Here is a 16,028-nt window from a genome sequence, read left to right as displayed (position 1 = left end):
TAGTCGAGGGGATCGTAACTCTCATTTTTTTCACATCTCTGTGAACGCTGCTCGTGCAAGGAATAACATTGACAAGCTTGTCAACGCCGAGGGAGAGGAGGTCTTCTCAGAGGCTGCTAAGGGTGAAGTTGCAGTAGACTTTTTCAGAAATCTCTTCAGGTCAACGAACCCTGCTCCATTTACTGACTGGTTCAACGATATGCAACCAAGAGTTTCTGAACAACTAAACATGGATCTGTTGAGACCTGTGACGAATTTGGAAATCAAAGAAGCGGTTTTTTCAATAAATCCGACGAAAGCTCCAGGCCCTGACGGTATGTCAGGCCTTTTCTTTCAGAAATTCTGGACTATCATTGAAGAGCAAGTGATAGCGGAGGTGCAGAAATTCTTTAACTTTGGTATTCTCCCAAAGGAATGGAATTACACACACTTGTGTCTGATCCCTAAGATTGCAGATCCAAAGACAGTTTCAGATTTAAGACCTATTAGTCTTTGTTCGGTGATCTACAAGATTGTTTCAAAGATTATGGTCAGAAGACTTCAGCCTTGGTTGCAGGTCTTGATCTCTCCAACGCAGTCTGCTTTTGTCTCCCAGAGACTGATGTCTGACAACATCACCATTGTGCACGAGTTAGTCCACTCGCTAGGGGCTTCAGGCTCGTTTGCTTCAGACTTTATGGTGGTAAAGACAGATATGTCAAAGGCTTTTGACAGAGTGGAATGGGGTTATTTGAGATCACTCCTGCTGGCGCTTGGATTCAATGAGAGATGGGTTAATTTGATCATGAAATGCGTCACCACAGTAACGTATTCAATACTGATTAATGACCAGCCTCATGGAATGATTACGCCTAAAAGGGGTCTTAGGCAGGGAGATCCCCTTTCCCCTTTTCTGTTTGTGCTGTGTACGGAAGGTTTAACTCATTTGCTGTCAAAGGCTGAAAGGGAGAACAGATTGTCAGGTCTGAGATTTGGGGAGCACGGTCCCTCTATTCATCATCTTCTTTTCGCTGATGATTGTTTATTCTCTTGCAAAGCTGATGAAGATCAGAGTAAGACTTTGATAGAAATACTACATCGCTATGGAGCAGTCACCGGTCAGTCGATCAACCCAATTAAATCTTCTATTATCTTCGGGAAAGACGTTCTTGAGGAGAACAAAACTAAAGTAAAGCAGAAATTGGGTATTGAATCAGAAGGTGGTGAGTCCAAGTACTTAGGACTTCCAGAATGCTTCAAAGGGTCAAAGATAAAGCTCTTTGCCTATCTTAAAGAGCGATTAGGTAGGAGGATCTCGGGCTGGCATGCTAGAACGCTCTCTCAAGGTGGAAAAGAGGTGTTGATAAAAGCAGTGGGATCAGCTTTACCTGTCTCTGCTATGTCGGTTTTCAGAATCATTTGCTATTTGAAGGTTTATTGTTCGACAGTGAGCAATTGGGAAACAAAGCTCGAGAGGAAACCCGTTTATGGTATGTAGCTCAGAATTTGGAAAGGAGGGCAGATGATCATAGGGATCCATCTATCCAAGCCCCAGTCACTTGGAAGTGCCCTCCGGTGGATTTCCTCAAGTGCAATATTGGTTTCAAATGGGAGAAGAAAAAGAAAATTGCAGGGGCGGCTTGGGTAGTGAGAGACTCATCAGGTACAGTTCTTCTCCATAGCAGACGGTCTTTTGGGGAAGTGGAATCGAAAAGTGAAGCCCAGTTTGTCAGTGTTGCTTGGGCTATTGAAAGCATGAAGAATCACAGATACTTAAAGGTACACTTTGCTTTTGAAGGAAGAATGCTAGTAAATGCCATCATCAGACCTCGCGAATGGCCTTCAAGTTCAAAGTGATGGAAATCAGATTATTACTAAGGAATTTTTTGGAATGGCGGGTGCTCTGTGAATCGTTTGAAGCTAACAGAGGAGCACGCCTTATAGCTACTAGTGCAGTTCAGGACTTCAGATTTCAATCCTACGTTGCAACTGGTGCACCTCGATGGTGCTCTCATGTTTTTTGATGTTTATATACCTCCTTTGGTTAATCTGTGTTGTACAAAAACTTGAAACATTTGTCGTATAAATGCAATATACTAGATGGCAAAAAAAAAAAAAATCTGGTTCAAAATATATTAGAAGTACAAAATTTAAATAAAATATTAGTATTTATTTACCTAAAAAGTTAAATGATATTTGTATCATAACAGTAAAAAAAGCAGTAAAGATGTAACAGTTTATTTATATACGTCGGCAAAAGATATAATAGATGTAAGAATTTATAAATAAATAAATTGCAATTATGCAACCCAAAAGTGAATATCTTTCTTGCCGCGTTGCAGTGTTCAGGACATTGGCTATGTGGCTCACCTTCACGCACCGCCCAGGAATTTTTCCATCATTTTAATTAATCCATTTGACTTTATAACATGTACGACTCTAAATGGTAATCACAATAAGAGGAGAAAATGATAAAGTGAGATGAATCAGTCTCCGATTTGAACTCTTGAGAGAAAAAACGTAGTTGAATAGATTCACCGGCTATAACCAGAATGTAAAACCATTGGTGAAATGATAGACACTAAAAAAAGTCAAAATTTTGAAATGACACTAAAAAAGTCAAAATTTATGTCTATAAAAGAAATTATTTGTGATATTATGACGTAGTCCTCCCATACCGTTTCCATGCAACCATAAAATTGCAAATAAAATATAAATTTATAGAGAATATAAATAAATAAGTGCTTGATTGGAGTGAACCGCTAGATACTTCCTTACGTAATCTTTATTGGTGAGTGTGACCACTCATTCCATATGCTATCGATAGAGTAGGCTTGTAGCTTTTATATACACATTTTATCTGTTAATTTCATCTAAGGAGAAACTAACCAGCCATGGAACCCAAAGGAGAAACGCAGTGGAGCTCTATTATAGTTCTTTCGGTTCAAGAGATGGTGAAGGAGAAGATAATCACTACCGTTCCTCCTAGGTATGTCCAATCTGGAGTCGTTGAAGATTCTGATCTATTAACCGAGATCCCAATCATCGACATGAAGCAGTTGTGTTCTTTTACCTCCATGGACTCTGACTCCGAGGTTCAGAAACTCAACTTGGCTTGCAACGAATTTGGATTTTTCCAGGCACAGTCTCCAACTTCTCTGTTTTACAAAATAATTAGACCTCAGGAGCTTAGTTTACTTTTGACTTTTTATTGATTTCTAAGGATCACCGACCAATAGAAAGTTATCATTTTAGATTTAGTATCTTTTAATTAAGGAAACAAAATAACTTGGTAAATTATATTATTTTTTTAAAATAAAAAATAAAAGATTAAATAAATAAAAATAACAATAGTTTTAAAAAAAATATTATTGTTAAAAAAATATTTATTTTTAAAATTTAGAGTTTAGTGTTTAAGATTTATAATTTAGAATTTAGAATTTATCCAAATGTTTAGTGTTTTTCCAAGAGTTTAGGGTTTACCTAAGAGTTTAGGGTTTACCCAAGGGTTTAGGATTTTTCCAAGGGTTTAGGGTTTATGATTAGAGTTTAGGGTTTAGTGTTTTGTTGACAACATATTTAGTGTTTTTCCAAGGGTTTAGGGATTACCCAAGGATTTAGGGTTTATCCAAGGGTTTAGGGTTTAGGATTTGAGTTTAGGGTTTAGTATTAGAGTTTAGGGTTTAGTTTTAGAATTTAGGGTTTAGTGTTTTGTTGACAATTTTTTTTTTTTTTTTGAATTCGTTTTTTATATATTATTTTTATTTATTTTTAAATTTTATTTTGAAAAAATAATATAATTTGCCAAATTATTTGGTTTTCTTAATTAAAAAATAATAAATCTAAAATAACAATTTTCTATTAGTTGGTGAATCTAAAGATTTAACCTTATGGGTGAACCCAAGATTAACTCTTTACTTTTATATGGAGCATAATACTTTCTGTCTCGACATATATTAATGTTTTAAAAATCGTTTTAGGCGGCACATAAACACTATCTAGGCACTTATTTGTTTAATTTGTTTAATAATTACTGAGGTAGTGGAAGTTTCTAAGAACAGAATTAAGAATACCTAGAAATTAAGGTTTGAAGTGGTTTATTAAAATCTCTTTAAGAAAATTCTTTTTATTAATCAAATCATAAATACAATTATTGGCAAAATAAATTTATTTATATGAAAATCAAATAACTTAAACTATTAAAATCTTGAAGATAATTTCAACTAATTAAAATAAATATCAAAATAAATAATTAAGATATTTCTCTACATCAGCTACCGTCTAATGATTTGGTGAACATTATTAGTTATTGTTATTTTTGGTGAACTTTGATATTTATTCGTTGTAGGTTATGTCTTTATGGTCATTTACAGCTTGTAAATCATGGAGTAGACCCAAGTTTCTTGGACATAACAAAGTGTGAGATTCAAGATTTCTTCAACCTTCCCATGGAAGAAAAGAAAAAGTTTTGGCAACAACCAAATGAGATGGAAGGTTTTGGACAAGCTTTTGTGGTTTCAGAAGATCAGAAACTAGACTGGGCAGATATGTTCTTCTTTATAGTGCAACCTGTTGAATTACGCAAGCCTCACTTGTTCCCCAAGCTACATCTTCCCTTTAGGTTTTGCAACACTCCCAACTCTCTCAACTAACTCCACAAAATCTCTTTGTTTACATTTTTGTTTTATGTTCTCTAGAGATACATTAGAGATGTATTCCGCTCAAGTGAAGAGTATAGCTAAGATCTTAATAGCGAAAATGGGGGAAGCCCTTCAGATAAAACCTGAGGAAACTGAAGATTTATTTGGTGATGATATGCTACAGAGTATGAGGATGAATTACTATCCTCCCTGTCCGGAGCCTCATCAGGTTATTGGTCTAACTCCTCATTCGGATGCGGTGGCCCTCACCATATTGTTGCAGGTGAATGAAGTTGAAGGTCTCCAAATCAAGAAAGATGGCAAGTGGGTTTCTATCAAACCGCTCCCAAATGCTTTCATTGTTAACGTTGGAGACATCTTAGAGGTAAGTCATATTACATGGAGATAGACAGAGCATATTGTATCAATATTATTATGTTGTAATCAACTAACACGAGTTCGCCCTAAAAGCTCCAAAGCTCTCAGACACGAGAATCTAGGTACGCTTGCAGCCGCCACATCTCGACATCGGTGAGCCTCTGGCCGCCGGCGTCGAGCCTTCTTCCATAGCTATGTTCGTCATCCGCTCCTCCTATTCTTCATATCCACCGGGTTCGTGAGTTCGCCGATCTGGTTCTCCGCCTTTGTCAACCTCTCTGCTCACGCCAGTGTATCTCTTCGGAGAAAGCTTGTTGTTGTGAGCCGAAGCTCTTGTCTGTCTCTTTACGGATCTAGTACTACTAGACCGAACATTTTCTGGGGGGTTCCCCAAACCGTTGAGTTTCTCGCCGGTTACAGTCGCTGTTCTTCATCAATGTCGCTTTCCTGCTACGTCTATCTATCTCGCGACGAATATCCATCCCGTTCTGGGGTCGACGCCTGTCATCCAAACGGAACTGCGCCTCACCAGCCAGATCCGTCACCATCTCCGCCGCCTGCTTCCCCTGTCCTCTCGCCGAAGTTTCCCTTCCTCCACCGTGCTTCCTCCGTCGTACTCGCAATATCCCGACAAGGTCATGTTTCTATTTCTCTTGGGCTGGGCCTTCATGTATTGAAATTGGGCTTTGTGAGTCCAGTGGTGTTTCACTGAAATCTTTACTGAAGCCGTTCTACATACATCTTATCTCTCTTGTGCGAAGGGTTTATCAGGATCATCTTCATCAACATTCACCTCTTTCTCTTTGGAGAAGAGAACCATTTTATCCACTATATCCTTTTTAAGGAGTGTTTCCCTTCCAAACGTTAAATGGAAGTGTCCACTCATATCTATAACCGTCTTGCTATCTTGCGTAGCGGTCTGTTCGGAGCCTGAAGATGCATCGGACTTTGTTTCGACGATATTCCGAGGTGCGGATTGGGTGTTACGTCACAATATAAGGTGACTAGTTCTCTGCTGTCCGACCATGTCGTGAAAGCTACATTGACGTATTCAAGCATCGTCTTGAGTTCGTTGTCATCTTCTTCTTTTGAAGACCTATCCATTTTATGTTATGCTGTTATAGTTTATCTTTTTAATCAAAGAGGATGGATAATTCTCTCTATCTTTTGTAGGCAAGCAAGTTAAAGTTAATGAAAGAAAATTGTGTTCAAAAAAAAAAAAAAAAAATCAACTAACACAATTTGGTCCGGGTAATGTAGATCATTACGAACGGAACATACAAAAGCATCGAGCATCGTGCAGTGGTGAACTCGGAGAAAGAAAGGTTGTCTATTGCGACATTTCATTATCCAGGACTGTATAAAGAAATTTCACCCTCGAAAAGCCTCGTTGAAAAGCAACAAAAGGGTGCCAATTTTAGAAGCCTGACAACTAAAGACTACTTGAAAGGCTTGTTCTCCAGTGAACTCTATGGAAAAACTTATTTAGATGCGATGAGAATCTAAGGGAAGTGATATCTTGTTTCCCAAAAATATGCCTTCTCCAGACTGGTCCATGTGTTTTGTTTTTGCATCTCTCTTTTGTCTCTGGTTTAAATCTGTTAAATTCAAAATAACACAGTGAGATTGCTTGAAGGTTTGATATAATAAGACTAATAGGTCCATAGCCTGTAGGGTCCAGGGACCGTAGGGTTGGTATCATAAGAGCATGTTTATCTCTAAGAAACCCATTTCTTAGGTTTTTATTTGTTTAAAAAAAAAAATTAAAAAGCAAACCAATCGCGGGCCGCCATGAGTCAGTGGGGCCCGCGAACAGTGTAAGAAACTCACTAAAATCGGTTCTTAATTAGTAGTTTTTGTAACCGATCCTTAAGGGTTTTGTGGGGATCCACACACTGAGAACCTCACTAAGGATCCCGGATAAACATGCTCTAAGACCATAGCTTGTGTGTCTTCGTTTCTTAGCGTGAGTGTTCCTTAATGTACTTATGTAAGATTAGGGGTTGTCACATGCTACGTGTGGAATTAAACATCATTTATTTGCACAAAAGATCAAATAAAGGGTGCGATTGTAATCACCAAAGCCCTTTTACGGGTGAAGGGGTTACAAGAAGAAACATGGAGCTAGAAAGTCCCAAAATGCAAGAAGCCCAAAGAACTCCCGCAGCTCAGAGACTAGGAACTGCCTCCTCCTCAAGAAAAAGAAACCCACCTAGAGCAGCTTCAATGAAGGCAGCGCAACCAAAACCTCCTGCAAAACGAGCTACTACAGGAAAAGTTACAGGTGCAGCTAGAACTCGAGGCAACTCCAGCCCACTCCAAGGAGTTCGTACTACAAAGCAGAGAGCAACCAGAGGGAGACCCCCAGCAAGAAAACGTCTCTGTGTTGAGAGGACTTCACAAGCTAAAGATTTACCTTTAAATAAGGATACCGGTGCACCATCAATGGTGAATGTAGCAGGCACAAACAGAGGTAGGGTGGATTTTCACGGTCCACCAGACCGAATTCTTTAGCGGTTTTGAGTTGGAACTGTCAAGGATTAGGAGGTGACTTGACAGTTCCCAGAGTCCGAGAGCTAAGAAGTGTTCATGCTCCAGACATAATATATTTCATGGAAACAAAGAATCAAGATGCTTTTGTACTTTCTAATGTTCAAACGATTGAGTATAAGCATCATTTCTTAATCTCACCTTATGGCCTCAGTGGAGGTCTTGCTCTGTTTTGGAGAAATGAAATAAACCTTACTGTTCTAAGTTCCTCACCCAACTTCATTGATACAAAGGTGGAGTACAAGTCAAATGAGTTCTACCTAACCTTCATCTATGGCATCCCTCAACAGGAGCATAGAGGAGAGTTTTGGGAGGAACTCTCGATCTTAGGACAGGGAAGAGATTCAGCATGGGCCTTAACCGGGGATTTTAACGACATCCTAAATAACTCTGAGAAAGATGGAGGCCCATCAAGATGTGAAGGTTCCTTTATACCTTTGAGAAGCTTTGTCTCAACAAATGGGTTGTGGGATGTGAAGCATACAGGGAATGAGCTTTCGTGGAGAGGTCGCCGCCACACCCACGACATCAAGTCACGCCTGGACAGAACTCTTGCTAATCTGGCTTGGGCGGAGATGTTCCCTGCTAGCTGCTGCAGTTACCTCCGTTTTGAGGGTTCAGATCATCGTCCTTTATTAACCTATCTGGATACTCAGAAGGTAAAAAGCGGAAACCATTCCGCTATGACAGAAGGCTAAATGAAAATGAAGAAGCTCACAAAGTCATAGAAGAAGCCTGGAAATAGGGTGCAGATGAGAGAGTGGAAGATAAGATATCGAGATGTCGACAAGAGATCATCAAGTGGTCTAAGATTCAAAAAGAAATCCGAGCAAGGGCAGTGATACAGACCCAGCAGGATTTGGAAAACGAATTAACAGCAGCAGTGCCCAATTCCAACAGAATCTTGCTGATAACGGAGGCGCTCAGCAATGCTTACAAAGAAGAAGAACTTTTCTGGCGACAGAGGAGCAGGATTTTATGGCTGCAAGGTGGAGATAGAAACAGTGCGTTCTTTCATGCGGTCACAAAAGTTAGAAAGGCAAGGAACTGCATTACAGCTATTGAGAATGCAGAAGGAGTACCGGTGTACGAAGAAGAAGAGGTGGAAATTTTTTTTGAGAGCTTCTATCAAAAATTGTTCTCCTCCAATGGTGGTTTCGACTTCAGAACGGTGGAAGAGACCATCTCAGACAGAATTACAGAGGAGATGAACGATAATCTTTACAGCATCCCAGATATGGAAGAGGTTTGGGAAGCTCTCTTCTCTATCAATGGAGACAAAGCACCGAGAGCAGATGGGTTCTCTGCTAGTTTCTACCAATCCTTTTGGAGTCTGTTGGGACAAGACATTTACCGGGAAATCCGGAGCTTTTTCATCACGGGTTCTATGATCACTCAGATCAATGAAACTCATGTGTGTTTGATTCCGAAGACTGAGGCGCCAAAATCAGCATGGGAGTTTAGGCCGATAGCACTTTGCAACGTGAGGTACAAGATAATAGCTAAGCTGCTCACTCATCGTCTACAAAAAGTTCTTCCGATGTTGATCTCCAAGCACCAAACGGCTTTCGTTCCAGGCAGGGCCATCCAAGATAACATGCTAATCACACATGAGACTCTCCATTGCCTGAAGACTTCAGGAGCAGTAAAGAGATGTTCCATGGTCATTAAAACCGACATGAGCAAGGCGTACGATCGCATTGAGTGGGGGTTCTTGAAGAAATTTCTAACTAAGCTAGGCTTTAGAGACATCTGGATCCTTTGGATCATGGAATGTGTCACTACGGTGACATACTCTTTCCTCATAAATGGCGCCCCACAAGGCAAGGCAGTACCTTCAAGAGGACTTCGACAGGGAGATCCACTCTCCTCCTATCTCTTCATATTATGTACCGAGGTGCTATCTGGGTTGTGTAAAAACGCTCAAGAGAATGGCAAGCTCCTAGGTCTTCAGGTGGCTCAGAGAAGTCCACATGTGAACCACCTACTCTTCGCTGACGATACCATGCTGTTCTGCAAAACAAACGAGCGAAATTTCAGAGCCTTGGGTGAGATCTTGAGAAGGTACGAACTAAGCTCAGGCCAATGCATCAATCAAAATAAGTCTACCATTACTTTCTCATCAAAAACTCCAGAAGTCATCAAGGACAGGGTTAAGACTACTTTGGGTATAACTCTCGAAGGGGGCATGGGGAAATATTTAGGACTTCCAGAATCTTTTGGGAGATGCAAGAAAGATGTGTTTACTGGTATGGTTGATAAAATTAGACAGCGCGCTCAGTCATGGACAACAAGGTTCCTCTCGGGAGCTGGAAAGCATGTGATGCTCCAGTCTGTGTTAACGGCACTCCCCACCTTTTCGATGTCTAGCTTCAAAATCCCAATCTCTCTGTGTAAGAGAATTCAGTCTATCATGACTCGGTTTTGGTGGGACAGCTCACCAGATACTCGGAAGATAGTGTGGGTAGCCTGGAGTACAATGGCTCAACCAAAACGATTGGGAGGGCTGGGGTTCAAAAAAATAGAAGAGTATAATGATTCACTTCTAGCAAAGCTCGGCTGGAGGATTATGCATAACCCGGACTCTCTGTTGACACAAGTTTTGAAAGGAAAATATTTTCCTGATTGCTCTTTCTTGGAGAGTGGAGCAAAAGCAGGAGCATCTCACGGGTGGACAAGTGTGCTTGCTGGAAAAGCAGTGCTGGAAAAGGGTTTGGGTTTCCTTGTGGGAAATGGTGGCAGTATCAGCGTATGGTCAGACAAATGCCTCTCTCCTCCTGGGCCAGAAGCACCAATAGGACCGCCAACTCAATCCAACCAGTATTTATTAAAGGCTGATTTGCTAGACCAGCAAACTAACGAGTGGGATGTGGAGAAAATTCGTCTTCACTTACCTCAGTATGAGGAGAAAATCAGACTTATCATTCCAAGTTCTATAAATCCAAGCGATCGACAAGTATGGCTACCTGATCCATCAAGACTCTATTCAGCAAAGTCAGGTTACAAAGCAATCTTCGAGAAAGAACAGGGGGTCTAACCTGATCAGTTTGATTGGATGAAGTCGGTCTGGAAGTTACAGGTACCACCAAAGATTTAACATTTTTTGTGGAAAGTGTTGAACAATGCGATCCCGGTAGGATCCATGCTCGCAATTAGGGGTATACAGTCAGAACTTAACTGCAAAAGATGTGGAGGGTTGGAATCCATTCAACATTTATTTTCCTCATGTCCTTTTGCAGTACAGTTCTGGTCTAAAGCTCCACTAACTAGCTCCATAGAAGAATCCTCTCTTTTGATATATTTCAGAGTTTGGGTCTCTTCACATGTGTATAAAGCAGCCCTTCCTCCGCTAGGAATAATCTCTTCTCCGCTAGTTCCTTGGCTATTGTGAAATCTCTGGACTGCAAGAAATAAGTTGGTCTTTGAGGAGAAGATTTTTCCAATGGAGGATATTCTCTCAAAGGCAGTTGTAGAAGCGCGAGCTTGGGAGGATGCAAATTTAGGGAAAAAGCAGAGTCAAAGGAAGTTTTCCCCAGTAAGCCATGTAAGACTTTCCTCTTTCTCTTGTTGGATCGATGGAGCTTGGCAGGAAAGCAATAAAGCAGGAGGAATGGGCTGGTTAATCAAGAATGAAGAATGAGCTGTTCTTTGTCGAGGATCCTCAAATAGGTCTCATGTTGGATCAGCGCTCATTGCAGAAGCCTTGGCTATGCGAGATGCCCTTAAGCAGGCCAAGGACTTACATATTCCATGCCTACACATTTACTCGGACTCACAGGTCCTCATCTCTACCTTTTGTGAAGAGCGGGACTTGAACGAGATTGCAGGTATCCTTAGTGATATAAGGAACCTTGACACTCTCTTCTGTCCGTTATCCTACTCTTTTATTCCTCGTTTAGAAAACTCTCAGGCGGACTCATTGGCAAGAGCAAGCCTAGCTCGGTTATCTTTGTAATTTGACTTTTAATATAATGAAGGGAAGTAGTATTTGACAAAAAAAAAAAGGTGCGATTGTATGGTATTTATTAGAGCATCTCCAAAAACCCTCTTATAATTTCAAATATAAGGTTTTATGCATTCCAAAAGCAACCTTAAAACCTTAAATTTAAAGGTTTTGTACAGTAAAACCTTAAATATAAGGTTTCATGTACAAAACCTTACATTTAAGGTTCCTTACTTTTTAGTCTTTTTAATTTTGTAATTTTCAAATAATGTTATTAACTTTCTTGTTTAATCATTTTAGTCATTTTCAATACAAAAAAAAATTATTAACACTACGACAAATATTATATAAAAATAGTATTACATCAAACAAATACAAAAAACTGAATACTTGATACAAAATAAAAAAGTTCATTTATCATTTCAAAATGCTTTAATTAATATATTGGTGATCATTATGGAAGTTTTCATTATACTGAATAATTATGTAACTTATTTAAATCTAATGAATTAGTTTGTATGTTTTTACTTGGAATATTTTAATATAATACTAGATTTTGATCCACGCAACCGCGCAGATGTTTGTTTTCACTTTTCTATACATAAATTATTGTTTTAGAACATAAGTGTATATATTTTTAACGTTAACTGTATACTTAAAAATTTATATAACAATTTCAAATACAATAATTTTATAATTTACATGTTATAATTAATCAATTGTTTAAAACCGTATGTATTTGTCAATTCTTATTATATTTTTATTTTATTGTATTTGCATTTAGTTATTAAGGAAATTAATATATTTATGAGAAAACATATATGAAAATTATATTGTATTTAATTTATGCTAAATTCTGACCCGTCTTTCAAAGCTGAATTTCTTTTTACCAATATTTCTTATGCTTATTCATTTTATATAATATATTATTGGTTTAAGATGTGTTAATTTTTAGACATGTATTATATAGTTTGCTAATTTTAAGTTGTTCTATCATCATATTATATTTTTAAAAAATAAAATTTATAAATTTATCAATTGAATATACATTTATCATATTTATTTAAGTATAATAATTGTATTTTAAAATCATCATGACTATAAAGTAGATAAAGTATGATATAATTTATTTATTTTTCATTTTATAAATGATAACTTAAAATATAGTTTGCTAATGTTAACCTATTTTACCAACGTATTAGATTTTATTTTTGAACATAAATATTTTATACTTACGATAATAAAATTTATAAATTTTTAATTTTAATACAATTTTATTATATTTACCTCAATATAATAGTTTTCTTTTAATATGATTGATTATGATTATATAATAGATAAAATATTATAGAATATTTTATTTTCATTTTATAAACGATAACTAAATATATTAATGTATAATAATATTTCAAACTAATTTCGAAATTAGTATAAATATTTAAATATAATTTCAAAAATGAAGATCTTGTAAAAATCTTTTAAAACAGATTTGTTAAAAATTTAAATTAAAATGAAAAGATATCAAAAGATATTATGATTGAAGTATTTTAAAAATTCTATGTATTATTAGTCTTTATAAAATACATTTAATAAGATTTCTAAGTGATGGTCCAAATTAAAAAATTACACATGAAAGAAGTCATGACTTCTATTTTAATATATAAGATTTTATTTATTAGTTTTGTTTATAATACTTTTGATGTATACTTTATAGTTACTATAACAGATTTACGCTTTTAGTTAAGTTTTGTTAAACATAAGGACTGTTATGTAAAATATTAAAGTTTTAAAGTTTAAAATAAAGTTTTGCTTTTGGAAAGAAACACCCTCAAATTTTATATTTGAAATTTTGCCAAATTTTAAAATAAGGAAACTTTTGAAGATGTTCTAATAGAGTAAATTTTTACTTTGGATATGTATTTACTCTTAATTGAGCTAAAAACTTACTAATCAAGTAGAATATCAGTTTTCATTATTTACTCTACTTATTATATACAAACAGAAAATGTACACTAAATTTTACTCTAGATTTTACAAGAGTAATTTGATTTCTCTTAAGTTTTCTACTATTCCCTCTTTTCGCCTTTTTAATTTTCCTTTCATTTCTACCATTTTTTTTACTTTCTTTTAGTCGTAAATCACAGCCTAAATAACTGTTATCGTATGGTTACTATGATCTCTTTTTAAGGCTGTTCAATATGGTAAAACCGAACCGTACCGAACCGAAATAGACAATAAGGTTTGGTTTTGGTATATACCATATAAACCGAATGAATATAATTTTATAAAAACCGTAGGATTTGGATATGGTTTGGTATATAACCGATTAAACCCAATAAACCGAACAAAACTGACTAAAAGTAGAAACATGTAAATATGTATCTATTTTATAACAATACATGAATATCTATTTGTTATATAAGTTAAATTTGTGTTAATAACTATTACCATAATGTTATAGTAATAAAGAACAATTTGTAAAACAATTGAACTATAATTAAATAACAATACATCGAAATTCAGACATCTTATTTTTAAGTTTTTTTTTATCTTTTTGCTTTATTTTAGTATTCACTAAATTAATATGAAGATTATAAATTTGATAGAAAATAATTAATGGAAAAATTTCATAATTTTTTTCTTATCTATAAACAAACAGAGTTTCGTGTTCAATCGAAAAAGCATGACTTTAATGAACACTAAATATGGAAGAGTGGAAAAACTTTTCTTTCATGTTTCTGTTTTGTTTCATATTTTTATTTTTAAAATTTTAGGCTGTGATTTTAATTATAGATTTGATTATATCACGAAATGAAGTAATTTCATTCAAACCTGTGAACATGTAATATATTTTTAATAAATGACTGTGTTGACAATATGACTCTAAAATTCATTTTATATGATTTCAAACTAAATAATTATGTTTTTTGGTATAAAACCGAATAAACCGAAAAAACATAATTATTTAGTTTGAAATCATATAAAATGAATTTTAGAGTCATATTGTCAACACAGTCATTTATTAAAAATATATTACATGTTCACAGGTTTGAATGAAATTACTTCATTTCGTGATAAGAATTTCAAACCGGTTCATAAAGAATTATTTATTTGTTTACATAATTAGTTAGACAATGATATTCAGAGATATCGATTTTACGGGTATTGATTTTTTGGATGTTAAAATTAAACTCAGTTCGAATATAAGAAAATTTTCGGACGGAGTTCGAATCAGATTCTTACAGGTCCAGGTAGGTTTATAGAAACATAATATTAGACAAATAACTCATATGTTTAAAAAGTCACTAAACAATTTATAAAAAATAAAAATAAACAATTATGCGGACACGCAGATCAAAATCTAGTTAACTCATTATATCAAAATGTTGCATCCTTCATATGTCAAAATAGCTTTTATCACGCTTCTTGAATCAATATTTCTCCATCTTAATTTCTTTTGTAAATATCTATTTATCCATCTTAGTTAGACAACATGGACGACGACGTCGACGAGGAAATGCGCAGTTACAACCATCTGCTACTGCATTCAGCTAATTACATATTTCAAAATAATTATAAGTATAGAAATGTATTCGTGTTAAATATGAACGACAGCATGGAGTTAATTAGTAACTAAAACCCACTTGTGATTAATTAAATCAGTCGCATGTCTTAAGAATGAGGTCTAAACATAACGGTGGACAATTGAGTTATTTTCTTTTGGTCTAAACTTAACGGCGGACAACAGAAAATCTTGTCACAGGGTGGGCGAAATATTCTTATTAACAAAAATATCAAATTCTCTAACAAAGAAAAAAAAGAACGATTCTAACATTCTCTAAGACTCTAACAAAGAAAGAAATAACTTTGTTCGGCCTAATAAACCTGGCTACTTCACAAATTCTTGTTATACATGTATACATCTACTTCACATTTTAAAAAATATTGGATCATTGATTTTTTTTTCTTTTCAAATCATAGTGAAGCAAAAATTGCACGGTCTCTGCATAAAAAAGATTGAAGGTGGTCCAGGTTGATCATAAAGGCTCTCTCGTCAAATCCAACTTTCATCTCTTTGGTAACAGAATGTGAGGGTTCAACACGAAACCTCATGTTGTAGGGTAGTGCTGGGCATTCGGGTTTTCGGTTCGGATCAGTTCAGTTTATTCGGTTTTCGGGTTATTCGGGTTGGGATGTTTAGGAACCGTTTAGGAACCGGACATTTTTCGGATCGGTTCGGTTCGGATAATGTCAGGTTCGGGTCAGATTTCTATTTTTTTTTATAAAACCCGAAATGGAACCGTATTACAAATAATTCGGGTTTGGTTCGGGTTTAAAACCCAAAAAACCGAAAAAAATCCCGAAAACCCGAGCTATACCCAGAAAAAGCGAAAAATATCTGGGTTATTCGGGTAGTTCGGATTTTTTAGATATTTTTTTATTTATAAATTATATTTTATATATATTAAAATTAAAAATATAAAAAAAAAATCAATATATTCAAAATATTCAGGTACTCGTTCGGTTCTCGGTTCGGT

General features: G+C 35.9%; 1 protein-coding gene across 5 annotated transcripts; it reads left to right on the top strand.

The window, feature by feature from the left end:
• The first annotated feature begins 2,768 nt into the window (after positions 1-2,768).
• Positions 2,769-15,157, top strand: LOC106311577 (protein SRG1-like). 5 transcript variants are annotated; one of them, XM_013748795.1, is made up of 4 exons: positions 2,769-3,119; positions 4,353-4,600; positions 4,677-5,004; positions 14,979-15,157. In XM_013748795.1, the coding sequence occupies exons 1-4, from the start codon at positions 2,874-2,876 to the stop codon at positions 15,090-15,092; spliced, it is 936 nt and encodes a 311-aa protein (XP_013604249.1). In that variant the 5' UTR covers positions 2,769-2,873; the 3' UTR covers positions 15,093-15,157. The 5 variants fall into 5 exon arrangements, with proteins under 5 accessions (XP_013604249.1, XP_013604248.1, XP_013604247.1 ...); XM_013748794.1 differs by lacking the exon at positions 14,979-15,157 and adding an exon at positions 6,258-6,850 and having other exon boundaries at positions 2,769-2,968; positions 4,328-4,600; XM_013748793.1 differs by lacking the exon at positions 14,979-15,157 and adding an exon at positions 6,258-6,850 and having other exon boundaries at positions 2,769-3,074.
• Positions 15,158-16,028: the final 871 nt, after the last annotated feature.

Source organism: Brassica oleracea, chromosome C8 (genome assembly GCF_000695525.1).
Source record: "Brassica oleracea var. oleracea cultivar TO1000 chromosome C8, BOL, whole genome shotgun sequence".
Lineage (NCBI taxonomy): Eukaryota > Viridiplantae > Streptophyta > Magnoliopsida > Brassicales > Brassicaceae > Brassica > Brassica oleracea.
Note: the sequence above shows the minus strand (reverse complement) of the source record. Positions and strands in the feature narration are given on the sequence as shown.

Excerpts from the sequence above, each read along its gene's own strand:
- LOC106311577 (XM_013748792.1), top strand. The coding sequence starts at position 2,874 with ATGGAACCCAAAGGAGAAACGCAGTGGAGCTCTATTATAGTTCTTTCG. Across the intron at positions 3,120-4,352 it reads ACGAATTTGGATTTTTCCAG|CTTGTAAATCATGGAGTAGA; the intron begins GCACAGTCTCCA and ends GGTCATTTACAG. Across the intron at positions 4,601-4,676 it reads AAGCTACATCTTCCCTTTAG|AGATACATTAGAGATGTATT; the intron begins GTTTTGCAACAC and ends TATGTTCTCTAG.